The 16,160-nt window shown below is 43.6% G+C and overlaps 2 protein-coding genes across 2 annotated transcripts; both read right to left on the bottom strand.

Annotated features, from left to right (window-relative positions):
- Window positions 1–1,104: 1,104 nt before the first annotated feature.
- LOC129446274 (olfactory receptor 2AT4-like) lies at window positions 1,105–2,070 on the bottom strand. The gene has a single exon (XM_055207227.2). It carries the CDS (start codon window positions 2,062–2,064, stop codon window positions 1,105–1,107), a length of 960 nt encoding a protein of 319 aa, XP_055063202.2. The 5' UTR covers window positions 2,065–2,070.
- A 10,001-nt stretch (window positions 2,071–12,071) lies between these two features.
- On the bottom strand, window positions 12,072–13,249 carry LOC129445822 (olfactory receptor 1E16-like). The gene has a single exon (XM_055206795.2). The coding sequence runs from the start codon at window positions 13,247–13,249 to the stop codon at window positions 12,272–12,274; it is 978 nt and encodes a 325-aa protein (XP_055062770.2). The 3' UTR covers window positions 12,072–12,271.
- Window positions 13,250–16,160: the final 2,911 nt, after the last annotated feature.

Raw genomic sequence — 16,160 nt, 5'->3', positions numbered from 1 at the left:
AATTGAGTGATGGCTGAACGGCCACTGCTGTCACAAGAATCGAGCTAGGCGGGCGTGGTTTCAGCAACCAGCCACCTCAGCTTCACCCATGTCCCGTCTCTTTACCCACTTTCGGATATACGAGAGGGATGCGCTGTGACGCACAGCCAAGATGGCGGCGGCAGGCACCGCCTACTTTAAGCTTCAAAAACGATCTTCAGAAACCTATGGGTGACGTTGCGGACACTAGAGATCCTTCTAAAAGTTACACATTCCACCTTTAATTATAAATAATTGTTTTATCATTTGAACTCTCTTATTGTAAAATGTTTTGTTTGAATAGTGTGTTTGTGATTTCTTTTACTAACATTTATATTTAAGTGTGACTAAAGAGTTCAAAAGCAACAAAGTCAGTGTTAAAGCCTAAAGCAAATTTTAATCATATTTTTGAGGAATGCTAAAGGAACAAGGAGGACATATCTCTGATTTCACAGGCCAATAGAAATGTGGTCACAGTAACATTGAATAGGTTTTGGAACACATTAACTGTACTATTTAATATATTCAAAAAAAATTCTGGATGATTTATAAACTTGTTTTCTCACAAAGACCAAATAAATCTGCCTACAAAGTCAAAAAATGACAGGTATTACTATCTTTGTTTGGTCCCCCACACACATACATACATACATACATACATACATACATACATACAATCAAACAAACAAACACACAGACACGTGTCGTCCTGTAATACTGTACAGGTCTTTTGTTGTTTAAAACAACAGTGTTACATACAAAGAAAATATATTTTTTTGTACAAGAACTGTCATAAATTCGCACTTATAAGAGTTGTTTTCATTGTAAAAATGTTATACTAAATGCTGAACTGCATGCTAAATATTATGGCACTTTAATAAAGAAACAAAGCCTTATTAGAAACATACTTCAGTTTCATTCAGCTGTTAGTGATGCTGTCATAACAGAAAATATATTTTGATCCTTTTTTTGGCCGAGAGTAGATGGCCAGATGTCTTTGTATTTCTAACAGAAAACACCACAACACAAAAACAGTCTTCAATTCTAGTCAATCTAAGCGTTCTTTTAAGGACAGGCCTTCGTTTTTTACATAGCAATGACATGAATCACCCTTTGCTTGTTTAACCATCTAATAACAATCTTTCTGATCTCATGTGTACGTAAACAGTAAATAAATGGGTTTATTAGAGGTGGAATGAGGCTGTAGAGCAATATGAGAAGTATTCGAAAATCTGTGCCGATCTGAAACTGCAATATATTGGCTACATACACAACACATCGAGGCACATAAAACAGAGCGATGATGCACAACTGTGTGCTGCAGGTCGCAAAGGTTTTCCAGCGACTCTGAGCGTTTGCCAGCTTCATCACAGATACTATGATGTGACAATATGAATAAATGATAAATGCTAGAGGAACAAGGAGGACAAAAAGAGCCACACTAAAGGCGACCAACTTCTGCTTACTGTTTTCAGCACATGCCAAATTGGTAATAGAAATGTGGTCACAGTAGCAATGAATTATAAGTTTTGGACCGCAGTAAGGAAGCTGCTGGCTGTGCAGGGTGGTTATAGTAGGGGCGATGAAAGCGGATATCCAGGCCGTGATGTTGAAGATGTACATTAACCGGTGTGTCATAATCGTCTGGTATCGTAGAGAATAACAAATAGCCACATAGCGATCGAGGGCCATAATCATCAATATCAAAGAGTTTAATGTCCCAAAATAGTGAATGAGCTGCATTTGGAAGAAGCAAGCGTGAAAAGAGGACGCGCCATCATTGAACCAGTACTTTGCTATGATCTTAGGTAAAGCAACAGTGGAGAAACACATATCAGACAGCGCCAGGCTGGCGAGGATAATATACATGGGCTTTCTGAGGCTTTCCATTGTGACAAACAGCACTAGAAAGAAAGTGTTTCCAGCCACTGTGAAGATGTAGACGAGGAAAAAAACTGTAGAAACAAGGCCATAGTAGTCTGGATGTAGTCCAGGGAAACCCACGATGATGAACTCGGAGATTGTTGTCCAGTTCTTCCATAACATTTTGGAAAAGCCTGCATGGAGAGATCATAAGACAAAAATGATATTAACAAATAAAAGAGTAATATTTTAGCAACACTGACTTTACAGTAAGCTTCTATTCATTAACTAATACAGTAGATGGACATGAATTAATAATGATATATTTACAGCATTTAGTACTTTTGTTAATAGTTAATACCAACATAATTGTCCATGTTTTTTCATTGCCTATTAAATAATGTGAACAGATAAAACTTTTCATTTTAAAATTGCATTAGTAAATTAACATAAATAATTAGATTAATAAAGGCTGTAGGAGAATTGGTCATCATCATGTTAACTATCGTAGTTTATGTTTTCAAATAAACCTTATTGTGTTTCTAATATTTCTCGCTAACTTGCTAAAACAACACTTTTCATTGTTTATTCTAATAAAATATACACTAAATAGTAAATCAAATCAAAATAATAAACACCGAGATGTCTAGAAATAGAGTCTGCACCTGAGATGGATACAGTATGTTGACCGTGTGCTCTAAGTGATGACAAATACAATATTGTCTATCATATGGGCCGTTATATAGTGCTTGGTGCTATGTACTTTATGTCATACACAACTTTTTCCATGATTATGATGATAATATGGTCAGGGTGGCGTTGGGGATTAAATGTCATTCATAACCTGAAGTTTGGTTACCTAATTCATATAGCGTGACAGTTTTTATACTGTAGTTTTACTGTGACGATTCCAGTATTTAGCAGTCTAATAAAACAGTGTGTGATTTGTCTGTTGGTTTACAGAATCAGTGCTATCTAGGGTAATGTCATCCACACCATGCTGCATTACAATTCCTTTTAACACTCAATATTTTGGTATCATAAACTACAGTAGGTTGACCTTTGGGGCTTAATGGTTGAGGTGCCTTTTGCATTTGTGTAATCACATACATTACTAACAAGTAAAGGTGCTTCTAAATGGTTTCATAAAAAACATCTAAAGATCCTTTTTTGTTTCACAAAGAGTTCTTTGTGGCGAAAAAGGGTTCTTCAGATGTAGATTATAGTAAAAGTGTAGTAACATGTTTTTAGGCAGATTGATTACCATTTGTATAACCACAGTTTTACTACAAATACCATGTTTAAGGATTTATTTGTAGTAAAACCAGGGTCATAGTAAAATATTTAGTCATCCAGTGTGTACACAACTCCTTGATTAAGAAGATCAGGAGAGAACTATAAGCATTGGTAACTGTCAGATTAATCTGGACCCAGCTCTTACTTTCAGTTTTTGTTTCAAAGTTATCTTCTCAGATATTGATAGAGTTTGCCTGTAATAAGTGGGTGAACAATGTAGACTGTGACCGCCATTGTCACATAGTGAAAATTGCTCCCCAATCTCTCAGTCCTGAATTTACCAGTTGGGGCAACTGAAAAGTTGACCACCTCTGATCAGATTTGAGGACGCTGATTGGCTAAACACATAATATGTGTTTATTTTCTGAATCGGCAATTGGCTTAACTTCTACAAAGACCCACCTTCTCTGGGCAATTTCTCACTTGCCCCACAGCTGAACTTGAGATGAGCAGACATGCATAGGAGACTGTAATAATGTTGCTTAAAGCAAGCAGTCAGAGGCAGAGGATCCAAGTACAGTATTTTAATAATATAAATGTAAATTCACGAACAGGCAGGCAGGTACAAAACAATCCAGAATGATACAGACAAAGAGAACATTACATTTAACAATCACCGACATCAGACAAGGCAAACACTGGGCCCTGGATCCTGGTAGGGCAGAAAGCCAGGGCGGAGCCGGCAGGGCAGGAAGCCAGGGCGAAGCCGGCAGGGCGCGAACTAGGATCCAGGGTGGATCTCTGATGAAGCCAATACAGAAGTGTTAAGTGTGGCCACTTAACTGAGGGGTGAACAGCCACAGCTGTCAATCGAGTCGAGCTGGGGGGGGGGGGGGGGGGGGGTTTGTGGGTTCAGCAACCAGCCACCTCAGCTTCAACCACGTCCCGTCTCCTTTTTGGAAATATGCGAGTGATACGCTGTGACGCATGGCCAAGATGCCGATGACAGGCACCGCCTACTTTAAGCTTCAAAAACGATATTCAGAAACCTATGTGACGGACACTATGTCCATCTGTTTTACAGTCTATGGTGTGGCCCGGGGAGGACGACACCCTAAGGACCTCTAATGACCAGCGCCACTGATGGGGCGTATTCCAGAAATCTGGTTATGTGACATACCCGTGTATTTTTGACATTTAAAATGTGTTTATGTATTTCGCACGTGTGCTCATTAACTCTCAGTTACCAGTAGGAGGTTGATTGACAGGTGTTTTTATAGTTACATATGAAGAGTTTGATTCCAAAACACGATAAACGCCATTTTTGAAAAAAATGAGTTACTGCCAAAATCAGTATTATATCAGGTTAGTATTTAAAAGTAAATTCTTAATTTTACGCAAAATCCAATATCTGCAGTGTTCTTCTGTCATCTTTTCTCCCTATTTTCCCAAAACACGATATACGCCACTCCTCCTTTTCTACAGAACGCAATAAATCCGCTCCAGATATTACAGCGCACCACTCCACGCAATGTAAACCAACAATGGCGGCGCGTTGAGTACACAGAATCATAGTTCCCTTTCAGTCGGTCACTACGACGTCACGTCGTGACCGACGAATTGGGAGCTCGCTTAGAGAGACCAATCTGCTTCGAATACTACTAAAACGCCAATGAACTTGGCATTGAGACACCTGCACAATGCTGGCGCCGCCCCGCCAGGCGCGCACACAAGGCGCACGTGCAAACAGGGAAATCAGCCTCCCTCGCTTCGAAAGCCGGCTTTATCTGACTGAGAAGCTACTATCTGCTCTTCGGGGAACGGTTGCTGAAGTTGATTGACAAGCAGTACTAACACAGCGGACGCTCGCAGTATTCCACTGCTCTGCATATTTTTTGTTTTGAGTTTAGTGTGTGCGTTGCCTTTCCCTGTGCGCATCATCAGCTGAGCACCTAAAGAGTGATTTCCCTGAAAGAGTGATACGTGAGAGCTCTGTGTCTTTTTAAAGACAGCCACTCTCTCGTATATTCGGAGATCAGCGTCCTTTTCAGGATTGCTTTTCGTCCGTGCGATCTTGGATGTGAGAGGTATAAGGGTTCCAGTTACGGTCACGAGCGCGGTCTTCATGCTTGGGCATCAAGCACTCTGAGGCTGCGCTCGTGGAGAGTTTTTGTTCTCTCTGTGAGAGCATAACCCTCTTGGATTGCGGAGACGACTGACGTTTCTACGGGAATGCTGTCCGCGTCTTTGCAGTGCTGACACCGCCATGGTGCGGCTGTCAAGCGCTCGCATGACGCTCTTCGCATCACTACGCTGAGGAGGACGGAGGGCGCGTCCTCCACCTACCGGCCTTTCATCCTCAGCCGGTTGAGGTTCCGGTGGAGACGGCAGAGTCGTGTTCTACGATGTCTGCCGAATCCATTGGACCTCCTTCTGGTCCCGTTCACTTCTGCAGCATCAGAGGGGTGTCCAAATTTCCTCCGGAGTGGAGTCGTTCCGGAGATGGCGGCCGTGCCCGCTCGAGCGGCGGTAACGGTAGAGTTGGAGGGGTTAACCCCTCTCCGCCCGAACCGTACCGCCCACGTGATTGGTATTTCGGAGCTGCTCGGGCCTCTCGGTCCTCTGCTCCTGTGCCTTTCTTCCCGACGGCACGAAGAGCTGACGTGGTTTGCGGCCATCCGGCCGTTCAGCTTCAGCTTTCACCCCTCACCTCCCTCACCAATGGAGCTGCTAAGGGCAGGGACCCTTCAGTGGAGCGGGGGGTTGCGATGCAGCTGCGTTCCTGGAGGGACCACCCAACCCTTCCCTCCCGTGTTTGTAGATAGTCGTCCGGTTACGGGCGCTGTCCGTCAGGCATGCGGAGAGGCGGCTTCAGCCCTGCACGCAATAACGTTGCTACGGGTTCACCAAGGATTTACGAGGGAGGCCGCGACCTTCAGTCGTGCGATGTTCACGACAGTGGTTCAAGATCGCCACCTTTGGCTGTGTTTGGCTGACGGACGCAGGCGAGAACAACTTCTTGAATGCTCCTGTCTCACAGACCGGCCTCTTCGGCGAGGCTGTGGAGTCGTACAGCTCCGCTGCGCAGACTGAGGCGATCTCTGTGGTCACGCCCCGGCGAAGGAGAGCTGCCCTTGGTAAAAACCACCACGCCGGTTCCTCAGTCTGCCTCTCGCCGTCGGCGTCCTGCGGCGACCACCTCCGTTCCCCTCCTCGGACTCCATCTCGGCAGCGCGGGGGAACCGGTCGTCAGCAGCTCGCCCCGCCCGCTTAGCCGCTTCCCGTGAATCGGGAGTTTAAGTGGCCAGTAAGCGGGCGACCTGGATTGGCAGAGGATCACTCTTCAGGAGACGGTATTCGCTCCTTCCCCCGATAGAGGGTCGTGTGGAAAATTCTTGGTTTACATATGTTCCACCGGCTGTTTAGCCGGTGCCCACTAACCACACACAGAGTGCATTCCTCTTCCCTCTCCAGGTCTCCAGAGGATCGAGAGAGCCGTGAGCGGGCACACACCAGCTCACCCTACCTCTCCTCTATCGCCAGCGGGTGTTCTGAGGAGTCCGAGCCCTCCACTCAGGAGACCGGACCACCAGCAAAACCATCGGAGTCTGCGTCCTCAGCTGAGGAGACCGGACTACCGTTTCCCGCAGCGGGCTCAGGTCAGTGTCACACACACACATACTGTAGATGCTTATGCTGTCACGGCAGACGCACCGGCAGTCCCGCCTGTCCCGCCTAGCTGCCCCGCCGCGGGTACTCCGGTAGTGTCGTTAATTCTCCTCGTACGGTGCCTGGGTGCTTGGCTTCAGTTCCCAGCCCGTTTCGTTGGGTTTTACGCACGATCCGCCTCGGTTACGAAATACAATTACCGGCACAACCCCGAAATTCTCGGGCTTTCGTTTCACTATAGTGAAAGTATCCGATGCACATGTACTGCGTGCATAAGTCGATGTCCTGCTGGCGAAGGATTATCGAGCCGGTCCCTCTTACCGAGATGATGATATGATGATAGGGTTTTTCCAGCCTTTATCTCATAGTACCCGAAAAACGCGGTGGGTTACGATCGATTTGATTTACGCCCGGCTCTACGGAGGTGGTCTTTTTTGGATGATAACGCCGAGGCTCGTATTTCAATATTCAGATCGGTTGCAGCTTTAGACCTGTAAGACGTGTACTTTTGTGTCCATCTCCCCTCGCCTTAGACCGTTTTTTCGCTCTGCGTCGTGGGGTGGGCATGTTAATATTAAGTACATCATTCGAGCTGTCTCTCTCTCTCCGTGTCTCCATGAAAGAGTTAGTCACGGCATTAAAATATCAGAGAGAGAGCGTTGTTCGCATTCTGTTTTATTTACGTTGACTTATAATAGCCCGTTCTTGGCAGACGTGCGCGAACACAGAGAGTTAATGCTTCGGCATCTCGCTCGTTTAAGTCATCAGGTCGACTGGGAAAGAGCAACTTTGCCCCGTGCAGAGGATCCTTTTTCTCAGTATGGAATTAGACTCGATCAACTAATTGGCGTGTTTTACAAGAGCGCGCAACTAGTCAGTTCTGACTTGCCTCGGTTTAATTCGAGGGAAGTACGCGGTCCCTCTGATACAATTTCAGAAGCTCCTGGACATATGACAGCATGCTGCAGCCGTGACACTGTTCGAGCTGCGTCATATGAGACCGCTTCAGCGTTGGCTTTACGATCGAGTCTGGAGGAGAGCGTGGCGCACCGGCATACATTGTGTAAACACTACACCTGCGTGTCATTTAAATTTCCCCGTAGTAGACCCAGCGTTTCTGATAGCAAGATATGCCTCTGAGGGGTCTCCTGGCATTCTGTAGCATGCGATGCCCTAAGCACGGGATGGTCAGCCACGTATGACGGGCCTGCAGTCTGGGGTGTGCATAGCACCCCAACTGCCGCGAGCGGTGCGCTGTATATCTGGGACTTGTACGCTCCGCTATGGAGATGCGAGGGAAGAATGTATTTGTCGACACCGATAACTTTGCGACTGTTGCGTTATTTACCGTTAAGGCGGTTTTGCGCTCTCGTCACCTGTCGCATCTCGCTCGTCATCTCCTCTTTTGGAGTCAGAAGCATCTGAGGTCCCTTCGTGCCATTTACATCCCGGGATCGCTCAATACAGCGGTACGCGCTTCCGAGCTGCGCCCCCGGCGAATGGCGACTCCACCCCCAGACGGTCCAGCTAATTTGGAAGAAGTTCGGTTGTGCGTAGATAGATCTGTTTGCGTCGCCGGACGATACCCACTGTCGCCTATTTTATTCACTAACCGAGGGCAGCCTCGGCGTGGATGCGTTGGCACACAGCTGACCGCGGAGGGTGCGTAAATACGCATTCCTTCCAGTGAGCTTTATTGCGCAGACACTGTGCAAAGTCAGGCAGGACGAGGAGAGCCTTTTATTAATCGTCCGTACTGGACGACCAAGAATTGGTTTTCATAGTTAATGCTCCTCGCGACAGCCCTCCCTGGCGGATTCCCCTGAGGAAGGACTTTCTTTCTTAGGAAGGGGCACATTTGGCACTCGCGCCCCGACCTGTGGATATCCATGTACGGTCGTTGAGCGCGCGCAAGGTTTAGGTGATTTATCGCAAGTGGTATCTAACACCATCGACGCGGTTCGAGCACCGTCCACAGGACGGGCTTACGCGCTTAATGAAACCTTTTCGTCACCCGGTGCTCTTCGCAACGCGAGGACCCAGAGAATGCCCTTTAACATTATGCTTTTATATCTTTAACATGGGTTAGATGGTAGGCTGTCCCTCCGCCATTAAAATTGATATCGCCGCTATTTCTGCTCATCACTCACTTATCTACGGCAGATCAGTTGGCCAGCATGATTTAATTATTACATTTTAAAGAGGCGCTCGCAGGCTAAACCCCTCACGCCCTCCCTCTTTTTTCCTGAGACCTGTCCATGGTGCTGAAGCCTTCAGGTCTCCGATTTAGCCTTTGCAGTTTGCGAGTCTGAAGTTTTTTATCAATGAAAGCTCTGACCCTGCTAGCATTGGCCTCCATGAAGAGAGTAGGAGATTTACATGCATTCTCTGTTGACGATTCGTGCCTTTAGTTTGGTCCTGCTGTCCCAAGCGTGACTTTGAGACCCAGACCAGGCTACGTGCCCAAAGTTCCCACCACTCCCTTCAGAGATAAGGTGGTGAGCTTGCAAGCGTTGCCTTTGGAGCAGGCAAACCCAACCGAGGCTTTGTTGTGCCCCGTACGCGCACTGCGATTCTACGTGGTCCGCACGCAAAGCTTCAGGACCTCAGACCAGCTCTTTGTTTGTTATGGTGGCCAGCAGAAAGGGAAAGCTGTCACTAAGCAGAGGATGTCTCATTGGATAGTTGATACTATCGCCCTGGCTTACAATTTGCAGGGCATTCCTTGCCCTTTTAATTTGAGAGCGCACTCCACTCGGAGTGTTGCCTCATCTTGGGCATTAGCTCGTGGTTCCTCGCTAACAGACATTTGTAGAGCTGCTGGTTGGGCGACACCTAATACGTTCATTAGATTCTACAATGTTCGTATCGAGCCTGTATCCTCTCGTGTTCTGTCCTCACCAGGGAGGACACGGAGAGCAGACTCGCAAGTCGGCTTGCAGCCTCCGACTGAGGCTCCAAATTGAGTTTTCAGTATGGAAGGCTAACAGAGCAAAAATGCGTAATGGTTTGATTTGCTCTCTCCACTGCCTTGACAGCCTTTGTTGCGGAGCATTGGCTGTCAGCCTTTCACTAGTTGTATTCTTACGAACCTACGTGTTTGGCCAGGGCCCCACATTGTGTCCCAACGGGTTCCTTTGTGAGTATTATTCCGTGGGGTTAATCCTACCAGCCCACGTTTCCCTTAGCAGAGCACTGCTTTGCTTACACAGCCACGGCTGTCATTTATACCTCAACTACGGTTGACTTTCGTCCACCATTAGCCCTTAACGGGGCGGTGGCTTCCGCAGCGTCCCTATACCGCTCAGTTAGGGCGCTTCCCAGTCGCTGGCACTACTGTGGGGTTAAAGGAACATCTAGTGCCCGGCCTTCTGCCTTGAAACCTAATTCTCCTATCCTTAAGTGGAACCGGAGGGCTTTAAGCAGACACTGGAAGAGGTCAGCCCCTAGTGGCGTTTTAGTAGGGTTTCCCAATTCGTCGGTCACGACGTGACGTCGTAGTGACCGACTGAAAGGGAACGTCTCGGTTACGGATGTAACCCTCGTTCCCTGAAGGAGGGAACGGAGACGTCACGTCCCGTCGCCACAGGTGCTGCCACCTGCTGTTTAGGCCGGTCACCTTCCGGCTTTCTCAGCGAACGGAAGCTGGTTTCCCTGTTTGCGCGTGCGCCTTATATGCGCACCTGGCGGGGCGGCGCCAGCATTATGCAAATATCTCAATGCCAAGTTCATTGGCGTTTTAGTAGTATTCGAAGCAGATTGGTCTCTCTAAGCGAGCTCCCAATTCGTCGGTCACGACGTGACGTCTCCGTTCCCTCCTTCAGGGAACGAGGGTTACATCCGTAACCGAGACGTTTTCCTCATCTACTTTGTACTTCGTGATCAACAAACAAACAAAAGCAAAATAATACTTTAATGGCATTGATAAACCTTGGTTGTTTTCTGTGACGGGAAAGATTGTAAGTCATCAACATCCAATGCGAGAGGCACTCGGGAGACGGGTGCTTGTTCTCCCGACAGCATCTGTGAAGTTTATGTGATTCTAACACATTGACCCCAGGGGATCTTATAAAAAACTTTCCATTATTTTACTCAAAGTCAACGAAAATCGAGCAGGACCAAAACATTTTACAGCGGATCGCTTTGAAAAATGTTAAGCGACGGCGTCAAGTATACCGCAGCAATGACATTGTCATTAATATAACCAAGTAAAGGTTTTGATTAATGCCATTAAAGTTTATTTTTTATCAACGTATACCACTAGTCAACTAAATGAATATATATGGCAAAGATGAATGCACATTTATATATTGATTGAATAGATTTATATCATTTTGAAAAAAAACTTTACATTGCATTTTGTGGAAAAAATAATTCGTTTTTATAATAAATCTTTGAAAATCAAGTTATGGATTTGAATTTTTTATGTTTTTATAACCTAAAGATGCTATGTGAAAGTTTGTAACAGAAAATAGTGTTTTTCATCTTGTCACTTTCTTGGTATAGAAAACACATTTTACTGAAATTTGTCAAAATGGATTTATTGCGTTTTGGAACGAAACTCTTCAAATATTATATTGCATTTCTGTCAAGAGATCCTTTTAAAAGTTACACATTGCACCTTTAATTGTTTTATCATTTGAACTTTCTTATTGTAAAATGTTTTGTTTGAATAGTGTGTTTGTGCTACATCTCTTTCAAAGACATTCATATTTAATTGTAACTAAAGAGTTTAAAAGCAACAAAATCAGTGCACATTTTCACAGGCCAATAGAAATGTGGTCACAGTAGTATTGAATTATATGTTTTGGAACACAGTACCTTTGTACTATTTTATAAAAAACTAATTCTGAATGATTTATCAGCTTGTTTTCTCACAAGGACCAAAAAAATATCCCTACAAAGTAAAAAAATTACTGGAATTACTATGTTTGTTTGGTCCCTCACACATACATATATACAAACAAACAAACAAACAAACACACACACAGACACGTGTCGTCCTGTAATAGTGTACAGGCCTTTTGTTGTTTAAAAAAACAGTGTTACATACAAAGAAAATAATTTTTTTGTACAAGAGCTGTCATAAATTCACACTTATAAGAGTTGTTTTCATTGTAAAAATGGTTTATACTAAATGCTGAACTGCATGCTAAATAGTATGGCACTTTAATAAAGAAAAAACGTTCTTAGACACATACTTCAGTTTCATTCAGCTGTTAGTGATGCTGTCATAACAGAAAATTTTGATCATTTCTTTTTTGGCCGAGAGTAGATGGATTTGAAAAGCCATGTACAAAATAACTTTACCACAATTAAATCAAATAGACGAATACAGTGTTATGCATATACAACAAATCATTAGGTTATTTAACTGAAATTATTAAACATTTGTCTTTGTATTTCTAACAGAAAACACCACAGAACACAAAAACAGTCTTCAATTCGATCAATCTAAGCGTTCTTTTAAGGACAGGCCTTCGTTTTACATAGCAATTACATTAATCCTGGCTGTCTCTTGAATCACCCTTTGCTTGTTTAACCACCTAATAACAATCTTTCTGATCTCATGTGTACGTAAACAGTAAATAAATGGGTTTATTAGAGGTGGGATGAGACTGTAGAGCAATATAAGAAGTATTCGAAAATCTGTGCCGATCTGAAACTGCAACGTGCTGGCTACATACACGACACATCGAGGCACATAAAACAGAGCGATGATGCACAACTGTGTGCTGCAGGTCGCAAAGGTTTTCCAGCGACTCTGAGCGTTTGCCAGCTTCATCACAGATACTATGATGTGACAATATGAATAAATGATAAACGCTAGAGGAACAAGGAGGACAAAAAGAGCCACACCCAAAGCGAGCACCTTCTGCTTACTGTTTTCAGCACAGGCCAAATTGGTAATAGAAATGAGGTCACAGTAGCAATGAATTATAAGTTTTGGACCGCAGTAAGGAAGCTGCTGGCTGTGCAAGGTGGCTATAGTAGGGGCGATGAAAGCGGATATCCAGGCTATGATGTTGAAGATGTACATTAACCGGTGTGTCATAATGGTCTGGTATCGTAGAGAATAACAAATAGCCACATAGCGATCAAGGGCCATAATCATCAATATCAAAGAGTTTAAGGTCCCAAAATAATGAATGAGCTGCATTTGGAAGAAGCAAGCGTGAAAAGGAGACGCTCCAGCGTTGAACCAGTACTTTGCTATGATCTTAGGTAAAGCAACAGTGGAGAAACACATATCAGATATTGCCAGGTTGGCGAGGATAATATACATGGGCTTTCTGAGGCTTTCCGATGTTACAAACAGCACAAGAAAGAGAGTGTTTCCAGCCACTGTGAAGATGTAGACGAGGAAAAAAACTGTAGAAACAAGGCCATAGTAATCTGAATGGAGTCCAGGGAAACCCACGATGATGAACTCTGAGATTGTTGTCCAGTTTTTCCATATCATTTTGGAAAAGCCTGCATGGAGAGATCATAAGACAAAAATTACATTAACAAATAAAAGAGCAATATTTTAGCAACATTATGTTAACACTGACTTTTCTATTCATTAGTTAATACAGTAGATGGACATGAACTAATAATGATATATTTACAGCATTTCGTATCTTTGTTAATAATTAATACCAACATAATTGTTCATGTTTGTTCAGATAACAGATAACACTTTTCATTTTAAAAATGCATTAGTAAATTAACATAATAAATTAGATTAATAAAGGCTGTAGGAGAATTGGTCATCATCATGTTAACTATTGTAGTTTATGTTATCAAATCAAAATAAACACAGAGATTTCTAGTCTGCACCTGAGATGGATACAGTATGTTGACCCTGTGCTCTAAGTGATGACAAATACAATATTGTCTATCGTATGGGCCGTTATATAGTGCTTGGTGCTATGTACTTCATGTCATACACACATTTTTCCATGATGATGATGATGATGATGATGATGATGAATGATGATGAATGATGATGGTCAGAGTGGCTTTAGGGATTAAATGTCATTCATAACCTGAAGTTTGGTTACCTAATTCTTATAGTGTGACAGTTTAGCTGTACTGTGAGGATTCCAGTATCTAGCAGTCTAATACAACAGTGGGTTTCTGTAAATAAATTGTTAGAGCCTTGTGTTAGCAGTGCAAAAGTCATGGGTTTGATTCCCAGTGAACACACATATTGATGAACTGGATAGACCGAATGTAAGTCGCTTTGGCTAAAAGTGTCTGCTAAATACATTAATGCAATGTCCCATATATAACAGCACACATTTAAGACTTAGGCTAACTAAAAGTGATTCTATCAGAGGAAGACTCATTTTAAAGTGCACTACAGAGTCAGGGCTGATATTATACAGTGACTTCACATCACCCACTTGTTTAAAATAAATGCCATTGTTTGATATTTTGTCATAAAGTACAAATCATTTTTGAGTTTGGCCTGTTTGTCCAACAAGCTGAAGACAATGCGATCTAGCTTTTACCCAGCACAGACTCTGTGTTAGATTAATAAGTAGCAGGTTAACATATTTTAACATTACTGGTTGCAAAACAATGGTAAACTTTAATCTACTATACTAAATAAATAACGTGCCTGATAATGTTAGTGGAAACATTATAGTTTAATATAAATACATTATCATTAAGCCATATTTTCTTACTCATAACAGTTTGATTGACGTGAGGTGTGCTGTCATACATGTAACCAAGCAGTACAAACACTTCTTTCAAAGTTGTTTGTCTGAAAAGTGTCAACGTCATCTTACATGCCCTTAATTTGTTCACTGGAGACAACAGACAGGTAATCCCATTGGAATGCTAATAGGACCCCAGACATGGGAAGATTGCCACAGATGAATTCAGTGACAACGGCAATTAATGCATATACTGACACCCATAAACACACTGAACAACTCTTGAGACCTGATTTCACACCCTGTGTCACATTGACATTAATTCTTGTTGTTACAAACTTTAAGTGTTATTTATTATTTATTCAATAATTCTTGTACTTTTACCTCTTATAAGATATGCAATTTACCAACTCAATGGCACATTCCTTTTAAATTAATGTGGCCATACTTGGACAATTGTCTCACAAGTGTTAAGTGATGAACTGTGTCCTGCGCATTGATTGTTTACAGATGAAAAGCAGAGAATGTGTATCAGTTTGATCCATTGCTTCTGCAGTCTTGCATTTGATGACAACCCACATAAGTCAAGATGAAAGGTTCTATATAAAAAGGGTGTTTATATTACATACATTTAATTAATGTAAATCTAAAACCCGTAGTTCAAAACATCATGTAGGCTACATATATTTATTGCATGAATAAACTATATAAAGTCTCAGTGGTGCCAAAGTCCTAATAGACTATATATAATTGAATAATAGGTTTTGCAATTAATAGCTCTGTTGGGAACAGACTGAACAAAAAACAATTTTGCTAATGTAGTGTTTATTATCATCAATTAACATATTCAATTTTTAATACTTGTGACCCAGTCTGTGAAAACCCGGCTAAAGTGATTTTTACTGAAACCCATAGACTAAGTGGTGTTCCTGGAACTTGCAAATGCCTTTGGCTCAGTCCCTCACAACCTCCTGTGGACAGCCTTTGACTACTTTAGAGTCCCAGCAGCTCTCCCAACCCTTGTCAAGGCCTACTTCAAGGGCGACCAAATCTGTGTGACAACAGCGGAGTACACAACAGCTTGGCAACACCTGGAAGTGGGAATCATGGCCGGCTGCACCATCACCCCACTGGCCTTCACCCCGCCAATGGAGGTCATCATTCGGGCCTCTAAATGGACAGGTGGCGGACAGCAAATAAGACCTGGGATGAGGCTGCCGCCAGTCAGAGCCTACATGGATGACCTCACAACTATCACCATGACTAAGGTTTGCAATGTACGGCTATTAAGTAAGCTCCAGGAAAACATTGAGCGGGCTCGCATGAAGATCAAGCCGAGCAAGTCCAGAAGTATCTCCATCATCAAGGGGAAGCTGTCAGCCCACCGCTTCAACATTGGCAAGGAACCCATTCCAACTGTCTCCGAGAAGCCAGTGAAGAGCCTAGGTTGGTATGATGCCTCCCTTAAAGACAAAGAGCAAGTAGAGCAGCTTAGGAAGGAGGTAGCCAGTGGCCTGGAGAACATCGACAGAACCCTGCTTTTGGGTAAGCTGAAGCTCTGGTGCGTGCAGTATGGACTACTTCCATGTCTCCTTTGGCCACTAACCCTCTATGAGGTCCTGCTCTCAAAGGTGGAAAAGCTGGAGAGATTGGTCAGCTCATATGTAAGGAAGTGGCTTGGCCTTCCCAGGTGCCTCAGCAGTATTGAACTTTATCGCAAAGGGA

This window comes from Misgurnus anguillicaudatus, chromosome 12 (assembly GCF_027580225.2).
Source record: "Misgurnus anguillicaudatus chromosome 12, ASM2758022v2, whole genome shotgun sequence".
In the NCBI taxonomy this organism is placed as follows: Eukaryota; Metazoa; Chordata; class Actinopteri; order Cypriniformes; family Cobitidae; genus Misgurnus; species Misgurnus anguillicaudatus.
The sequence above is the reverse complement of the archived record's forward strand: the minus strand, read 5'-3'. Positions and strand labels throughout refer to the sequence as shown.

Bases quoted from the DNA above. Each gene is read 5' to 3' on its own strand.
- LOC129445822 (XM_055206795.2), bottom strand. From the start codon at position 13,249: ATGATATGGAAAAACTGGACAACAATCTCAGAGTTCATCATCGTGGGT.
- LOC129446274 (XM_055207227.2), bottom strand. From the start codon at position 2,064: ATGTTATGGAAGAACTGGACAACAATCTCCGAGTTCATCATCGTGGGT.